This window comes from Chionomys nivalis, chromosome 5 (genome assembly GCF_950005125.1).
Source record: "Chionomys nivalis chromosome 5, mChiNiv1.1, whole genome shotgun sequence".
Lineage (NCBI taxonomy): Eukaryota > Metazoa > Chordata > Mammalia > Rodentia > Cricetidae > Chionomys > Chionomys nivalis.
This window is the reverse complement of record NC_080090.1, coordinates 15,442,133-15,459,196: the sequence shown is the minus strand read 5'-3', so window position 1 is coordinate 15,459,196 and position 17,064 is coordinate 15,442,133. Positions and strand designations below refer to the sequence as shown.

At 46.3% G+C, this 17,064-nt stretch overlaps 1 protein-coding gene across 2 annotated transcripts in view; it reads left to right on the top strand.

Moving 5' to 3' along the window:
- The window catches only part of Cnst (consortin, connexin sorting protein), an 83,725-nt gene extending 75,675 nt beyond the window's left edge, over positions 1–8,050 (top strand). For both annotated transcript variants that reach the window (XM_057770556.1, XM_057770555.1), the window contains exons 10-11: positions 2,801–2,936; positions 5,575–8,050. In XM_057770556.1, coding sequence (XP_057626539.1) covers positions 2,801–2,936; positions 5,575–5,780 — 342 coding nt within the window. In that variant the 3' untranslated portion in view covers positions 5,781–8,050. The remainder of the gene's footprint in view (positions 1–2,800; positions 2,937–5,574) is intronic.
- Positions 8,051–17,064: the final 9,014 nt, after the last annotated feature.

Here is a 17,064-nt window from a genome sequence, read left to right as displayed (position 1 = left end):
GTGGGGGTGGAAATGGCAGAGCTTTGCTGGTAAAGAGGGGAGGGTTTGATTCTTAGCATGGGGAGCAGGGAAGTCACAGCCGACTCTGAATCATCCCATGCCACTGCTTTCTCAGACTCTGCCTCTGCCCTCCTCCAGAGGAAACAAGATGGGGCCCTCAATAAGGCTTGCATCCCTTGACGGCCTCCAGAGACAAACTCTCCTAGAAGTAAGGTAGGGGATGATCACTGCCACACTGAGACCAGCTGTACCGTTCCAGGGGACCTCTCAGTCTGCCGTACTTCCAACATCATTTGATTATAGTTTGTTTCTTGAACTTACAAATCAGAATTAATGTCCCAGCGATACACTTGACAGTGATGCAGCTTCTGGGCTCACCCTTCTCACTGTCTCTTTGTGTGTGTGGCAGAAGTGATGTTAGGTGTCTTCTATCCCTGTATCAGATGTGGGCTTTATTTTCCTTGAAACAGTCTCTCCCTGGAACCTGGAGCATGCTGTTTTTCAGCTAAACCGGCAGCCGGCAAGCCCCAGCTGTCCACCTGTCTCCACTCCCCACCCCACACCCAGTGTTGGTGTTGCAGGTGCATGGACACACCCAGCCGTTGGTTTGGGCGCTGGGGGTCCAGACTCAGGCCTTCATGCTCGCTCAGCGTGGTTTAACACTTCTTTTGGTTTGTTGTTGTTTTTTGAGACAGCATTTCTCTGTGTATCTAGTGGTGACCTCAAATAAACTCCGAGATCTGCCTCTGTTGGGATTAAAGGTGTGTGCCATCATTGCCCATTTTAGGGCTGCTCTTAATAGGATTTTTTTTCTAAGTTAAAACTGTACCTTAAGGGCTGGTTAATGGGTCAGCAGGTAAAGGTGCTTGCTGCCAAGCCCGAGGATCCTGAGTTCAATCTCTGGAACCCACACAGTTGAGGGAAAGGACTAACTCCTGCAGGATACAGACACATGCACGTGCGCTCTCTCTCTCTCTCTCTCTCTCTCTCTCTCTCTCTCTCTCTCTCTCTCTCTGTCTCTCGCCTGGCATGCAGTAGGCTATTATTTAAGTCCAGGAGTTTAAGACCAGCTCCGGAAAATAGCAAGACCCTCTGTGAAAACAAAAACAAAGCCTTCCTATGGTTGGTAAATTTGCCACTGACAAACGCAGAACAAAGAAATGTTTAATGGAAAAGATAGCGAAGATTCCATGAGGCTTCTTGCTTTTAGTTTTATATTTTTCTAGAGATAAGAAGATTGTCAGTTGGACATCTTTCATTAAAACTAGTTTCTGTCCCATTTTTTAAGGTTTTTGACATGCATTTACTTATTTTGTATATGTATGATACATGGGTATGAGTGCAGACATGCCGCAGGGTATGTCAGAGTTGGAGCACACCATCTGAATGTCAGTTCTCTCCTTCTAGGGTGGGATCCGGGAATCAAACCCAAGTGCTCTTCCTGCTTAGCAGCCTCGCCGGCTCCGGTCCTTGCTCTTTAATAACTTAACAGTATGTGTTTGTCTCACGCTTTAAGAAAGGCACTTGTCAAATCATTTTCCATTGTCTTGGGAAGGAATTCTTTTCTAAAGCAAAATTTAAAAAAAATCTATTCCTACACGTTTATAAAAAATGATATTTATTTCTATATTGAGAAGGGCATGCTTGTGCCCCAGATGTGTGGAGGTCAGAGGACAGCTGGAGGGAATCAGTTCTCTATTTCCACTATATGAGCTCCAGGAACCAAACTCAGGGACATCTTCAGGCTCGGTGGCAAGCACTCTTACCCACTGAGCCATCTTGCCAGCCCTGTACTTAGCATTTTAATGTCACTGAAGTCCTTTAGTTTTCTCAGAATCAGGCTATCTGAGATATGTATTTTCTATAAAAAGAATAAATTACCAACTTATTGATTTTTTTTTTTAAGATAATGGTTTCTATAGACCCACGTTCAGAGAACCCCGGTAGAAGACTATCTAGAGTCATTTGCCCCTAAGAGCTCTGAATTATAAAAAGAACTAATGGAATCCATAATTGTCCGAGATTGCTGCCAGGAACTGGAAATCATATTAAGAGCTTTATACCATTGATCGGATAAATGGCATTACAGACCATCCTAGCTTACAGCACTGACATCCACAGTGTCGAGCCCGTAGTGCTCACCCATGTCATCACCTAAGGCATGGAGCAAGCAGGCACCTCCTACCAGTCGGCAGTGAGCAACTACTTCCTTTCCTCCTCTTCAACTGACCCTCCTTGCCTCCCCACCCCCACCCGGCAACCTTTGTACCTTGGAAGCTTTGGCTCCTTAATATCAAGCAGGTGCTTCTGGTATGAAATGGGAGGGGGGGTAGGAAGGAGAGCGGTGGCCTGCGTGAAAACCAGAAGGCTGCATAACATGGGTAGTGTGGGTTGGAGGTGCCTGACACAGAGTTTTCCGGTCTGTCACAGCTTCCCATTCTGCCTTAAAGCCCCCCAAAGCTGTGCAGAATTGGACAATTAAATTTACGAAAACAGACTGTGAAGGTAAGCCAGGTGTGATAGCATTCAGGAGCTTCGAGAAGATCTCAAATTCAGGGCCAGCCTGGGCTATAGCAAGTTCCAAGCAGTCCTGAGCTATAGAATGAAGGAGAGAAAAGGAGAGGAAAGAAGGGGAGGGGAGGGGAGGGGAGGGGAGGGGAGGAGAGGAGAGAGAACCCTATTGTTAAGTGTAGAGAGATGGAGTATAAATCACTGCAATGATGTTCTATGGTTGCATGTGTAATGTATCGCCCCTAAGTCCCACCCGCTTAACATAACTGGTTCTTCTGATGCCCGACAGGCTGTTCCTGCGGAAGGGCTGGTGTCCATACTAAAGAAGAGGAATGACACAGTAGGAGACCATCCCGCCCAAATGCAGCAGAAGCCAGCCAAGCGGAGAGTGCGGTTCCAGGAAATCGATGATAACCTGGATCAAGGTGCGCACCGCCCTGGGTCTGTGAGTGCTTTTTGCCAGCAGGGTTTGTAAGTACTGTGTGGACTTGCTCCATCTTCTAGCAGAGAAACAAAAAGAAATCAAGTTAGATCTTAAAGTTTTGAAACATTTTTTGCTGAAATAATTGAGTAAGTTGCAAAATTGACCTTGTGGTCTCTCCAGTTCAGAAATGGTCAAAGTTGCCAGGCGGTGGTGGCGCACGCCTTTAATCCCAGCACTTGGGAGGCAGAGGCAGGCGGATTTCTGTGAGTTCGAGACCAGCCTGGTCTACAAGAGCTAGTTCCAGGACAGGCTCCAAAAGCACAGAGAAACCCTGTCTCGAAAAACCAAAAAAAAAAAAAAATGGTCAAAGTTAAGAACTCACCTCAGGTTTTTTTCTTTAGTATTTTCCTCTTCTTTTTTTCTTCTCTAATGAACTTGTTTTTCATTTTGTTTTTAGGGACAAGTAAATGTCCCTCTTTTATTGTGAGGCATTCTCTCCTCTGAATGGAAGCTGGGTGCCTTCCAAGTCCATCTGCTCCTCATGGTTGTGACTGAGCCTCTCAGCCCCTGGCCAGCACCGAGGCCATGCTGTCATAGTACTGCTGCCTTGTGTGGCTGCGGAAAGAGTGACCTGAGGCAGGAGCGAGTAAGGGAAGTGGAAGCCAGCTGAGTCTGGCAGTGTGCTTCGCTACGCCCTGAGTAACAGTGTGAATGCCGAGCTGTGTTTCTAAGTTAGTGGGAGAGCTGCCTGGGATTTCCAACTGTGAAACTGAAAGACCTTGGAAATGCTTCATTTTTATCCAGGCATCTTGTTGTAACCAGCACAGCCTCCACGCCCCATCCCCCTCCGGTGGTGCACCTGGGTCTGGGACTCTCAGGCCACCTCACCCTTTACCACGTTCTCAACATCATCCTCCTTAAAACACAAAATAATAATCGCTACTCTGCCACTAAGGCCAATGAAAAACATGTAGATAGTGTATGAATTGATCTCAACAGTTATGAGACCTTCATGTGAAGCTTACACATGTATAGTTGCAAATCTCAGCTCCTGCCTGGAGCTCCCTAAAGAGGCCCATCCTTCCATTAGTCAGCACTGTGTCCTAGAATACAATGTGGATGCTCATAGGTGATTTTTTTTTATGTGCATGGGTGTTTTGCCTCATGTGTGTCAGTGCATCCCATGTGTGCAGTGCCTGACAAGGCTAGAGGAGGGCATCAGGTCCCCTGGAACTAGAGCTACAGAGGGCTGTGAACCATCTCCTGGTGCCTGGGACTCAAAGCCGGGTCTTCTGGAAGAGCAGTCAGTACTCTCAAACACTGAGTCATTGCTCCAGTCCTCATAGGTGATTTTAAATTTATGACAGCCACACAAGAAGCTTGGAAATATAGGAAATGTGCTTCAGCGGTATATCTCATTTAACTTAGTGTCAGAAATTGCAGCCTGTGCTCCGTCAGTGTGGGAAATGCTGGTGAGCGTTTCACACCCTCCGTCCCACACTCCGTCCTCCAGGGCTGGAATCTACTCCGTGCACACGTTGTGTCTTTTCTGTATCAGTCTCTTGTCGGGTACTCAGCAGCAGCTCATGGCGTGTTCCCATCCCAGCTCATAAAGTATTTCATTTAAACAAAATAGATGTCATCTCTTCATGTACCACAGGCTCCATAATAATAGAATCTGCAGGTGCTCAAGACCCTTACATAAGGCGGCGTATTGTTTTCATAGGATCTGTTCATACCGCCTGTATGCTTTGATGATGATGATGATGATTACTGTTCATTTCACACCTGTGCCACGACTTCTGGGAGCTCGATCTTCTTCTCCACCATTAATTCCAGGGATTGAACTCAGGCTACCAGGCTTGCAAGCCAAGTGCTTTTACCTGCGAAGCCATCTCACTAATCCTTCCTGCATACTTTGTTTATTCTTTTTGTTTGCTTTTTGTCTTTTTTTTTTTTTTTTTTTTTTTTTTGGTTTTTCGAGACAGGGTTTCTCTGTGGTTTTGGAGCCTGTCCTGGAACTAGCTCTTGTAGACCAGGCTGGTCTCGAACTCACAGAGATCCGCCTGCCTCTGCCTCCCGAGTGCTGGGATTAAAGGCGTGCGCCACCACCGCCCGGCTGCTTTTTGTCTTTTTTGAGGTAGAGTTTCTCTGTGTAGCCCTGGCTGTCTTGGAACTCACTCTAAAGACCAGGCTGGCCTCAAACTCACAAAAATCTGCCTGCCTCTGCCTCCCGAGTGCTCCCGAGGATTAAAGGCGAGCGCCACCACTGCCTGACTGTTTATTCTTTGTTGAAGAGTGTCTTGGGTCAGAGAGCTGGCTCGGCAGTTGGAGTCATCCACATTGCATATACTGTCTCATGAGTTTAAATGATTTGTAAGTAATTGTTACACGGTTTTGTTTAAGGGAATACAGTAAGAAACGAGTACATACAGATAAAATTTCCTCAGACTATTTGGCCCACAGACGCAGCACCCACAGCTATGGAGGATTGACTGTTCACGGTATGAAGAAGAAGCGTGGGGGTACAGCAACTAGGTTGCTAGCGTCAATTAACAGGCTTGCAGCTGCAGGAAGGCAGGTGAGGAACCTGAGCTGACCATGGCTGTGTGACCTCTGACCCTGTTCTCTTGTTTCAGATGAGGTCGGCAATGGCTCCTGCATCCTGCTCATCTTGCTGTGCATAGCCACAGTCTTCCTCAGCGTGGGAGGGACCGCTCTCTACTGCACTCTGGGCAACATGGAGTCACCTGTCTGTACAGACTTTGCCGACAACATGGACTTCTATTACACTAAGCTGCTGCAGGGGGTGGCAGGACTTAAACACTGGGTCTACCTCTCCTAGCAGCAAGTGGGACGGACAGGCGTGCTGACAGACAAAGATGCAAACTTCCCAAACAGCTTTTATTTCAGGAACCATGAAACATTCCCCCTCCCCTGCAGCGAGGACCCAAGGACGGACTTTAGAAACAGCCCAGAGAACTCTTTTAGAATGGTCCACAGAAGAAGGCAAATACGGTGTGGGCAGTGAGGACAGTGGGAGGGAGCTGTGGAGCGCACGCCCCTCTCCTTGCTGCGAGCTTGTGTGGTGAAGCGCTCTGAGCAGGGTCACTCCGTGCTGAGCAGGGTCATGCCGAGCTCCCACTGAGGGCTAAAGACCACTCCCAGTTTACAGTCATTGCTTCCTGCCACCATGCAATAAGTTTCTTTGTAATCAGAGAGTTTCCTTATGGTTTCAATGCCATTTTTTAGTTAATCCTGGGAGCTGTGTAATTTAAGCTTTGGGTGTTACTCTAGATCCTTTTCTCCATTTGTGAAATGGTTGTGTGGGTGTGTGTTTGTCTGAAGCAGTTACCGCAAGTGGATATCCAGCAGAGTACAAAGATGACCTTTATTCTTTTAACTTGACTACAATGTGCAGGCACACATCTTTGGAGAAGGCTTACCTGTGAACTAAACTGTAGGACTGTTGGCCTTGAATTAGAAACTGGTAGATCTGTGGCAATGAATTTGACAGGCCTGAAGGCACCGTGACAGAACTCCCAAGTCTCAGGTGAGATTTCGCTGTGGCTTCTATGCTGCCGGAAGCAATGAGTCCTGGTTCCACAGCTCAAGAGAGACTTCCTGAGCATCTATTACATTTTGGAACCTAAAACTAGGAATCCAAGTAAGGGATAGTTCCTACTGTGTGGGTGGTCATGGAAGGCAAACCCTTACTTTGTTGAGTGAAGCAGGCCACCCCGTGGAATGCGCATGCTATCATGGACTCGTTTTGGACCCCATCATGTGGTCATGAAGTGGAAATTCAATCATACCTTCAAAAGACAACTTTAAATGTCTAGTTTTGTTTAAATCTGTCATTAGGTGACCTTTCCTTATTTACGGTACAGTGATCAAATGTTTCAGAAGCCTTGTTTTGACTTTTGTATATTCTAGGCAACATCTTTTTTTTAAAAAAAAAATCATGAATTATAGTTTTTTAGCAAGTGATCTTTATGTTCTGTTTTCCTGTTAGAATCATTTGGAGGAAAAGAGAGACATTGCTTTGTAGTTATTACTGGCTGGCACAGTACCTTCCTTTGTGTTTCCGCTTATTTATTTGGAACTTGTGGATTTAAGGGCTTTTGTATGAATTGAGCGCGTGCGTGTTGTTGAGCATGTATGTGGTCATCCCACCGCTACCTATTTAATTAGATACTGAGTGTTTTGATTTTCTATTATTTTAGCTTCGTGTGTTTTAGGCTTATTTTTAAATTGACATTTTATTTTCACTTATAATGCCGTGTGACTTCTTTCTTCTGATGTCACCGTAAACTGTAATATTTTCAATGGTTATAGATCAGAGTTATTTATTTAGAAGTATACAGAATACTGAAATTTAGATTCCTTTATACCGAAGGCTGATTTTATTAGAAGATTATTTTAATGTCCTATTATAAATTTTAAGACTTTGTATTCACATCATGTGTAAACCAGGTCCCATTGTCCCGGTACTGCCGTCGCGGTTCTGTCGAAGCCGTGAGGGAGGTGGTCTGTGCGGGCCTCGTCATGATGCACAAACATGTTTCACCCTCATGATTTCTAGTTGCAAGGATTTGGTGATTCTTGTTTCTGCCAGTTTTATGTCAAGAGAAGTTAAAATCTCTCCCCATACACCTCTTTCAGGTCACTCAGAGTCCTGTGTGATCTCTGGTGTTACACTTGGCTCTCGGCCACCATGGTCACTTCTAAAACCCTAGGTTTCCTGGGAGCCGTCATTGAGAGGCCTGACATGACACCTCGCTAACCAGGGGCCCAGTTGTGTGTCAGAGGAGCCTGGGTGCTCACCACTTCAGGGACCACAGAGTGATCACAAGTAGGCTGACCTCTTGACTTAAAGTGGGCATGAAATGTCACGTAGAAGAACTAGGACACCTTTTAAAGTGTAACAGTCATTTACTGCATGAATCGGAGTTGCCCACCTGGAGATGAGAGGATGCTAACCCACGTATAGAGAATGCCTCCGTTGGACTGAAATGTCATTTCTCCTCTCCTTGGAAAGTACTGACAACTACCTATAACTAGCCTTCTTCAGAACCGTGTTTGAGGGTGTGAAAACACGTGTGTAATTTAAAATCTATACCAACAAAAATGTCTCAGAGAATTTATTTGAACACTTGGTGTTAAAGGAACTGTTTGAAAACAAAATATGAAGGAGATGCCATCTATTTTGGGGAAGTCTTTTCAACACACAACGCCTGTCTGTGCTCTATGGGCTACCATACAGTTCGCGAGCTTCGGGCAAGGGGCTGGACATTGAAACATACAAAGACACACAGACAGAGACATGGACCTCTAGTCACTGGTAAGAAGCCCCTTATTCAATAGCACCCTGGAGGCTTATATACCCAACACAGTCAGGTGGGCCAGCACGTGAAAACCTTATCTGATCCTCAAGGCAAGGCAACACGTGCTCGTGAAGCAGAGCTGGTAAACAACTTTGACACAGCTTTCAGTAACTCAAATCAGAAGGAAAGTAAAGATCTCTAGCAGGGAAGAACAGTTGGAGGCCAGGACTCCAAATGGTCCCAACAAGTCTTTATTTTAAAATTGCATTTATATATTCATTTTGGGGGGAGGTCACATGTGTGCCACACTGTACCTGTGAGTCGCTCTCCCCTTCCATCAGTAAGGTCCAGAGAGTCATACTCAGGATTCACACTCACCCACTTGACAGCCAGCACCTGCCCCACTGGGCTGTCTCATTGGCCCTTTTCTGAAGATGTCTTAGTAATTCCCTCAGTAATGGCTTCTCAGCTTCTAAAATATCTCTTGCATCTGCCTGACATGGTAAGCCAAACTCGGCTCTCAGGTGCCTCCTTTTAGACATGAACATCAAGTCTAAAGTCTTACTTTATTGCAAGATGTGGCATGGATCTGAAGTCTGAAGGTCAGGCTTGTTTCGCAAGGGCAGATGTGATTTGGGTCTTCTGAATGACGGACAACATGGCCCAAGAGGAACGGGGATAAAGGACCGGGAGGAGCTAAGCAGAGGGAACACAGAGGACAAAGAAGTCCTTTGACTGCTCGCCTGTTTTGTGACGCGTGCTCCCCGCACACAGGCAGCTCTTTACTTTATTAGCATATGCTAATTATCCGTAATGGGTTTTATTACGACATCTGCCTACCTGTAGATAGAGCATTTTGAGCATCTTCGCTTCCTGGTATACTCCTGTTCCCCCGCTGGTCCCCCTTCATCCTGTTGCTAGCAGCAACCCTGTGTAACCCTCTCATTTCTTTTCTTTTCTTTTCTTTTTTTTTTTTTGTTTTTTTTTGTTTTGTTTTTTTTTGTTTTGTTTTGTTTTGGTTTTTCGAGACAGGGTTTCTCTGTAGCTTTGGAGCCTGTCCTGGAACTCCCTTTGTAGATCAGGCTGGCCTCGAGTGCTGGGATTAAAGGCGTGCGCCACCACCGCCCGGCTAACCCTCTCATTTCTGTGGACACAGATGATCTGCACTTGGTCTCAGGCAGAACTTGATGTGGTATTTAACATCTGTCCATTCAAGACCTAGATATGGCTCTCAGTCACAGGTCTCATGATGCCCAAGTCCACCACACTTTCTGTTCCTATCACATGACCTGTACCTTCAGAGACAGGAAGAGTGGTTCTGGGACCTATGGACTCTGCATTGACCCTCTAGTAACTACTTAGTAAGCTGGACTGAGCTTTGTGCCTGGTGCACAGACCTGTGCAGAACTTGGCACAATGGCAGTAGCTGCCCTCTGTACCCTGACACACATCCGATTGCCTGCAGTGTAAGCACTGTGGGCATGACCCCACCTAGCTTAAAGAGCTTGTGTCTGATAAGGGAATGTAATTTGCAAAGAAAAACTAGATAATGGGCTACCTAGGGGCATGGTACCTGAGTTCATCCCCCGCCCCTGCCGTCATGTGTCATGAACTGTTAGGAATAAGGGAAATGCACAGCTAATACGAAAAACAACATCAATCTCTCCTGCCAGCCAGCCCTCTTGGCTTCGCACCTGCTATGAGCACTCCGAGAGTTCATGGCAGGCATGCTTCCAGCAGCGGAAATCAGCTCAGCAAAAACTTTCTGTTCAGACCTGAAGCTCTGGAGCTGGGTGTAGCTCAGAAGTAGAGTGCTTGCCTCTTGAGCACAAAACCCTAGGCTTAATACTCAGTGCCACAAAAGAAAAGAGAAGTCTTAATGGCTTTGAATGAAAAACCATCTCACAAAGGAAACCAGTTACAGAGGGTGTGCCCAGTCAATCCGTCAATTATTTAAGAAAGAAATGCCCATCCCACAAAATGCTTGTTTACAAAGACAGTGCTGCTGGTCCTTTATGAGACCAGTATCACTCTGGTAGCAAAACAAGATTAAAGTACAGGAAACGAAGGACACTAGTGAGCTTAGACACCAAAGTCTCTTCTAGAAAACAGCTGGTAAGAGAGGGCACAGGAGGCAGCGAGAACTCAGCTGGTAAGGCGTTTGCCTGGCAAGTACAAGGACCTCAGTTTGATCTCCAGAGCCCACAAAAAATGTGGTCTTTTAATCCCAGCTCTAGGAGAGTGGAGACAGGAGAATCTCTAGGTCTCTAGCCAGGCAGGCTGATTGGTGATTTCCAGACCAATCAGAGACTGTCTCATAGACAGTAGACTGTGTTTCTGAGGGAGACAACTCAAGACTGGGTTAACATGGTGAGACCCTATCTCAAATGTCCAAGCCAGCTGAGTATATATAGCTCAATATAGAGTGCCATTCACAAGGTCAAGAGTTGAAGCCCCACAACTACTATAGATGTGACAGATAAAAATTCAAATCAAAACTGCAGCAGTTTTTAGAAATTGACAGTTTAAAATGTGTGCAATACAAATGACCTAGAAGCTAGTGGAATTGTCAGAGCAGAATTGGAGGCCCCTTGCTCCTGTTCTCAAGACTGCATCCTGTAGTTATCAAAGTGGTGTCCGAGGAGACCGACACAGGGAGCCACGTGTGCATGTTCCAGTGAGCCACAAGGGAGCCAGGCCAACTCAGTCAGCAAAGAGGAACCCGTTCAGCAAATAATGCTGGCAGAATTGCATGTGCAATCGGGAAAAGCTAGCAAAAACAACTAAAATCTGAAGAGACTTGGTTTTAAGTCTAAAGCCTAAAACTATAGGGTAACTAGAAGAAACCAGGGTCACCCTGGTCACTTTTCCTTAAAAAGAATTCCTTAAAGTCCAGAGTGTACAAACTATAAGAGGAAAACTCATAATCAGGCTTTTTAAAATGTGCTTTTGATATAATGTGGTTAGGAAAGTTAGAGGCAAGTTTTCAAATGGAAGAAGATATTCACAATATTTCTTAAGTTTTGTGGGCTGCACAGTGGGTGCCTGCTGGGGTGTGTGTGGAGGCCAGAGGGCAGTTTCTGAGCGTCAGCCCTTTCCTGCCACCGTGTTAGTCCTGGGGAGCAAGCTCAGGTCAGCAGGCCTGGCAACAAGGGCCTCGCGATGAATTTGTCAGAGACCTTGTAAGTTTAGAGTGTGTAAAGAGGCTCATATGATTCAGAATTATGACAGCCTTGAAGTGGCTTCAAAAGAGAGAATGCGTGGATGCCAATGAGTCCATGGAAAGATGCCAAGTGTCGTTAGTCACCAAGAAATTGCAAACGAATGAGCCACCTCTACACACTTAGGATGGCCACACCGCATGGACCGACGATCCAAGGTTAGTTCAACACAAGGAATTCAGTGTATCAGCGGTAGAACCAAGAGGGGGAAATAATGGTCACTCTATGGGTGTAGAGAGTATTAAACGTCCTTTGGTGACTAGAACTCAGGTTAAATGAAGATTAGGAGAAGAGTAGGAGGCTCTGTAAAGGGTTATGAGAATACGTGAGGCAAGGAAAAATCTGACCTTCAGATGACTTACGCGGTTTCAACACTGGCTTAATTAGAAAAGCCAAAAACTTTGGTGACTTCCAGGTACCTCAAATGTGTAAGACCTAGCTACCCAGTAGCTGCTAACAGGATGTTTTGATAAACTCATTAGTTCCAAATGCCCCACCCCGGTCCTAACTGTGTTTAATGTTTGCAGATCTTTCTAGTTCCTCTTTGAATGCTGAGCTGCTGACTTAAGACAACTCTGGAGCACAGTTGTCTTCTCAGCTCTCAGGAGGATGAGGCAGGAGGATGACAAGGTTACAGCTTGGGTTACAATAGAGACCCTGGAGATTTCTTTTAAGTTTTTTTTTAATTCTACATGAGGCAGCATTTCACATTCCAAACCCAATCTAATAGTAGTCTGTAAGGAGAGCACACTGTCCCTCTGGATGGAAGGTATTGATCAAAAGTGAGGTTTCATAATTTCATTGCTTAATTGATTTGGATCAAAGGTCAGGAAGGAGATATGCACTTAAGAAGCAGAAGGAGCTTACATCATCCCCTCACCCGTGAAAATGATGGAGGCCTGAGTGGCTGACTCTCACTTTCCAGAGCATGACCTAGGGTTGACCATCTATAAACCAAGCAAGAAAAACACCCTGCGCTTCCGAGACTAGAATAGGTCCACAAGGGGCTCTGAATGAAGGTAATCTTTTTCCTTTTCTGTAAAAGAATTTCTCCGCATAACTCAGGAGGTGAGAGGTAGGAGCTGAGACCTTTGCACAGATTTTCCAGTCATCTGCCATGCCCATGGGCCATTCCAAGAGCCTGCAACAAATGGTTCCTTCTCTGGAAAGCGTGGAGCTTTGCAGAGCCTAATCCTGCCATCCTAGTTACAGTTGCTAAGATTGGAGGGCGCCTTAGGGTGATGCAGGCTTTGACACTCACATGCTAGGACTGGTGACCTGGGCGAGGATGGGTTTAGAAGGGTGCTTGGCAGAGGGAACCCGAGAAGCAGGTCCTCTCTGACCACGGGAGCCCAACACAGACTCTGTGTCTAGCTCTGGCAATGGAAGGCACAGGCACCTTGCAGTGGCAGAAAAGAGCACAGAGCCGAATGACCAGGGACAGCAGAGTTACCAGGGTAGACATCCTCAAGGCTTTGCCTCAGCAGTCACATAGACGGTAAAGGTGCCGGCGGCACAAGCCTGGTAACCTGAGTTCAGTCCTGAAATGAGAGAGGACAGAACTGAATCCACATAGTTGTCTTACGGCCTCCACCTGTGTCTTGTGCACACACAAATGATAAACACTTTTTAAAGTTTTCCTTGAGATTTATTCATTTTATTTTATTTGCATGAGTGTTTTGCAAATGTGTGTACGTCTGTGTGTCAATGCATGCAGTTCCTACTGCATGTCAGAACAGGCCAGAAGAGGACGTCAGATCCATGTGGGTGCTGGGAATTGAACCTGTACCTTCTAGAGGAACAGCCAGTGCTTTTAACCAACGCTGTCCTTATTCCATCCCCAACATGATAAAAAAAAGAAAAAAAGAAAAAAAAGTAAAGGGTCACCAAGGTGTAACCAAACAGCATTCTAGTTCCAGCAGGCTAGAGCAAGGTGACTTTTTCACTACCCGTGCCCCCAAGTCCCCTGAGAAAGTCTTGTTCCCTGTAAACTGAAGCCAAGCCGCTCAGCAGTTTCTTGTGTAAACACGGCCTGGCTCTTTAGAATCAGGCTATTTTACAGGTTCTGGGCAGTACAAACACTGTGCAGTTGGCTCTGTTGTGTCCGGAATAGAGCTGCGATTCAAGGACTCTCAGTGACCTACGTAAGATCAGGAGCAACAGAAAAATGGAAGCTTTTCCACTTTTAGTTGAGAAATTGAAAATTCCCCCAGGAAGCTGAGATTATAGCGCAGTGGGAGACTTTGTGTTGAACTGCTTAGCATACTCAAGGCCAAGGGCTCCCGACCTAATACCAAACCAAAAATCTAATCAGGCCGGAGGGAGTAAAGGTATTCACCGCGGAGTCTAACAAGTCAGCCCCTGAGGAGTGAACTGCTGAGAACCGCTGAGATTGTCCTCTGACCACACACACTACACACACAGATACACAGATTGCACATACACACTCAAAAAATGAAAAAGCAAGCCGGGCGGTGGTGGCGCACGCCTTTAATCCCAGCACTCGGGAGGCAGAGACAGGCGGATCTCTGTGAGTTCGAGGCCAGCCTGGTCTACAAGAGCTAGTTCCAGGACAGGCTCCGTAGCTACAGAGAAACCCTGTCTCGAAAAAAAACCAAAAAAAAGAAAAAGAAAAAGTATGTACCTGAAATTAAAAAAACATCTGGCAAATGTGTCCCCACATGTGTGTACTGTTGTTCTGGCCGCAGGACTGTGTGATCTGCTCTTGGTTTTCAGGCAACATCAGCTAAACACACAGACGTGAGGTTGGCATGGAGATCCATTTTGCTATGGTTCCCAGGTCTTCTCGTTGGCATGCTGTGCATCTGGATCCAACACCTGACCATTCACTGTGAAAAAGGATTACGGGTAGACCTCCTCTCCCAGCTACTACTCCCTAGCCAGGCATGCCATGTGCCCTTGTATTTTTGCTGGGAGAAAGAAAGTCCCTCTTGATGAGAGATTTGCTCTTCTCTGACCTCTTTGTCAGAGACTAATCCCATCTTGTGTTTAAAGTCATTACTCAGAAAGAGAAGTGCATTAGTGCCATCTAAGTCCTAGCTGGCCTCTCCTCTTCTTCACAGAGTAATGAATTGGCAAAAGAGCGGGAAAGGAAGGGACAGGGGCAAGCAGTGAGGTCTCTACAGAGTCACAGCCTCTGATGACACAGGGCTCCCAAAACAGAATGAGCCATCACCTGGGAGGTCCCCTTCCCGGAACTCCTTGGGCACCAAGGGAAGTAAAAGCAAGGGCTTGCTGATTTGCTTTGCGTTGCTTTATTGATTTTAATTGGATTTATTTATTCACTGCACTGTGTGTGTGTGTGTGTGTGTGCAGGTGTGGACTGCATTTGGAAGTCAGAATGTCTTTCAGGAGTTGGTTCACTCCCTCCACCATGTGTGTCCCTGAGACAGAGCTCAGGTTCAGGCTTGGTGACAAGCACCTTTTACCCACTGGACCACAGGGGTACAGCCCCTGTCACATTTGTCTACTCATCCACAAAGCCCCCCGAACTTGTCAAAAGAATTGAGGAGCTGGAGAGATGGCTCAGAGGCTAAGAGCACTGACTGCTCATCCAGAGGTCCTGAGTTCAATTCCCAGCAACCACATGGTGGCTCACAACCATCTGTAATGAGATCTGGTGCCCTCTTCTGGCCTGCAGGCATACATGGAGGCTGAACACTGTGTACATAAATAAATAAGTAAATAAATAAATCTTTAAAAAAGAAAGAACAGTGTTCTTACTTCAACAAGAACAAACAGGCAGGTCAGAATGCCTTAAGAGCTCCGGAGGGAGATCTGGCGTCCATCCTGTGCCTTTTGGAAATGGTGGCTCTTGCATTGTAATCCCAAAGACTTTCTAATCTGAACCAAGATTCCACCCAAGGCTTGGAGGCGCACAAGAGCCTGTCTCCAACAACTACTACGCTTTTGAAATGACAGTTGAGGCAGTGAGGGCCAGGCATGGAGTGGAGGAATTGCTTTGTCTCCCTCAGCAATGCTTCTTATGCTACAGTTAGATTTTCATCATCCCTAAGAAATTGCCTGCACGATGTAGGTGGGTCTTCTATCTATCTGTTACTTTCATTGGTTAATAAAGAAAACTGCTTGGCCTGATAGGTCAGAACATAGGTAGGTGGGGAAGACAGAACAGTATGCTGGGAGGAAGAAGGCAGTGAGGCAGTCGCTATGAAGCCAGCCGCCAGGTCAGACATGCTGAACCTTTCCCGGTAAGCCACCATCTGGTGCTACACAGATTATTAGAAATGGGTTAATAAAGATGTGAGAGCTAGCCAATAAGAGGCTGAAACTAATGGACCAGGCAGTGTTTAAGTGAATACAGTTTCCATATAATTATTTCGGGTGTAAAGCTAGCCGTGCCGGAGCCGGCGGGACGAAAAGCAGGCCTGCTCGCCTCCTCACTACACTTGCAGAATTACTGACGAGTCATTTTAATGCCTGCCATCTTTCCTGGGTCTGTGAGTGGTCCTGGATAGGCTGCTGCTGACCCCTGGGAGTTAATGGCTGGGCTCTAAAACTGGGCACAAGGTGAATGTCCTGGAGCTAGCCTTTAACAAGCAGTTGAAAAAACTCCAGAGCCTTGTCTGGTGACTGAGGAGAGCGCTCCATTTAGAGAGAGTGAGGCTTCATTTCCAGGCGTGGCCTGCCCTCTGGGCAACATTTCCTAATCCCGTTTCCTTCTTCCAGCCCTTTGGACTAGTGCTGTCAGGGGTGTTTAGCTCGACTCCAGTCAAGTTAAAATTCCTATGTTTTGGGGAATATATGGTTTTATGTTCCCATAAAGCCAGATTGATACAGGACCCATCAGGCAGCTCACTGCTCCATCAGTCAGTAAATGTCTCAGAGATTACGGGAATACAGTGAGAACATGATTTCTCTTTTCAACTCTGGAGAGGTGGTAGATGCTTTAAAAGGCAGAATCTTGGGCGGGAGAGGTGCTCAGCATTAAGAACACTTGTGACTGCTCCAGTTTGGTTCCCATATAATAGCTCACACCATCTATAGCTCACCCCCGGTTCCAGGGGATCCAGAGCCCGCCTTGGGCACTGCACACATATGGTGCACATACGTACATACAGGCAAAACTTTCATACACATAAATGAAAATATTTTTTCATTAGAAAGAATAGAAAATGGTAATTAAAATTCTTTTGAAGGGTGGTGGTGGCACATGCCTTTATTCCAAGTACTTGTGAGGCAGAGGCAGGCGGATCTGTGAGGTTGAAGCCAGCCTGGTCTACAGAGCAAGTTCCAGGACAGCCAGGGCTACACAGAGAAGGTCGATTTTTGTGGGAGGCCTTGAGTCATTAGAAATATGCCCTTGAAGGTTTGAGACCCTAAGGCCTGGCTTTCTCTCTTGTTGCTTCTCCGACGTCTTGAGGTAAACGGCATGTTCCCACCACGATACACCATGCTGCCACAGGTCCAGAGCAACCTGGGTAACCCCAAAAACTGTGCACCAAAGCAAACCCTCCTTCCTTTAGAGGTGATTTGCCTCGGGTGTTGGTTGTGCTGGTGGAAAGCTGCCTACCACGGTCCAGGTGAGCCGTCAATCAGTCTG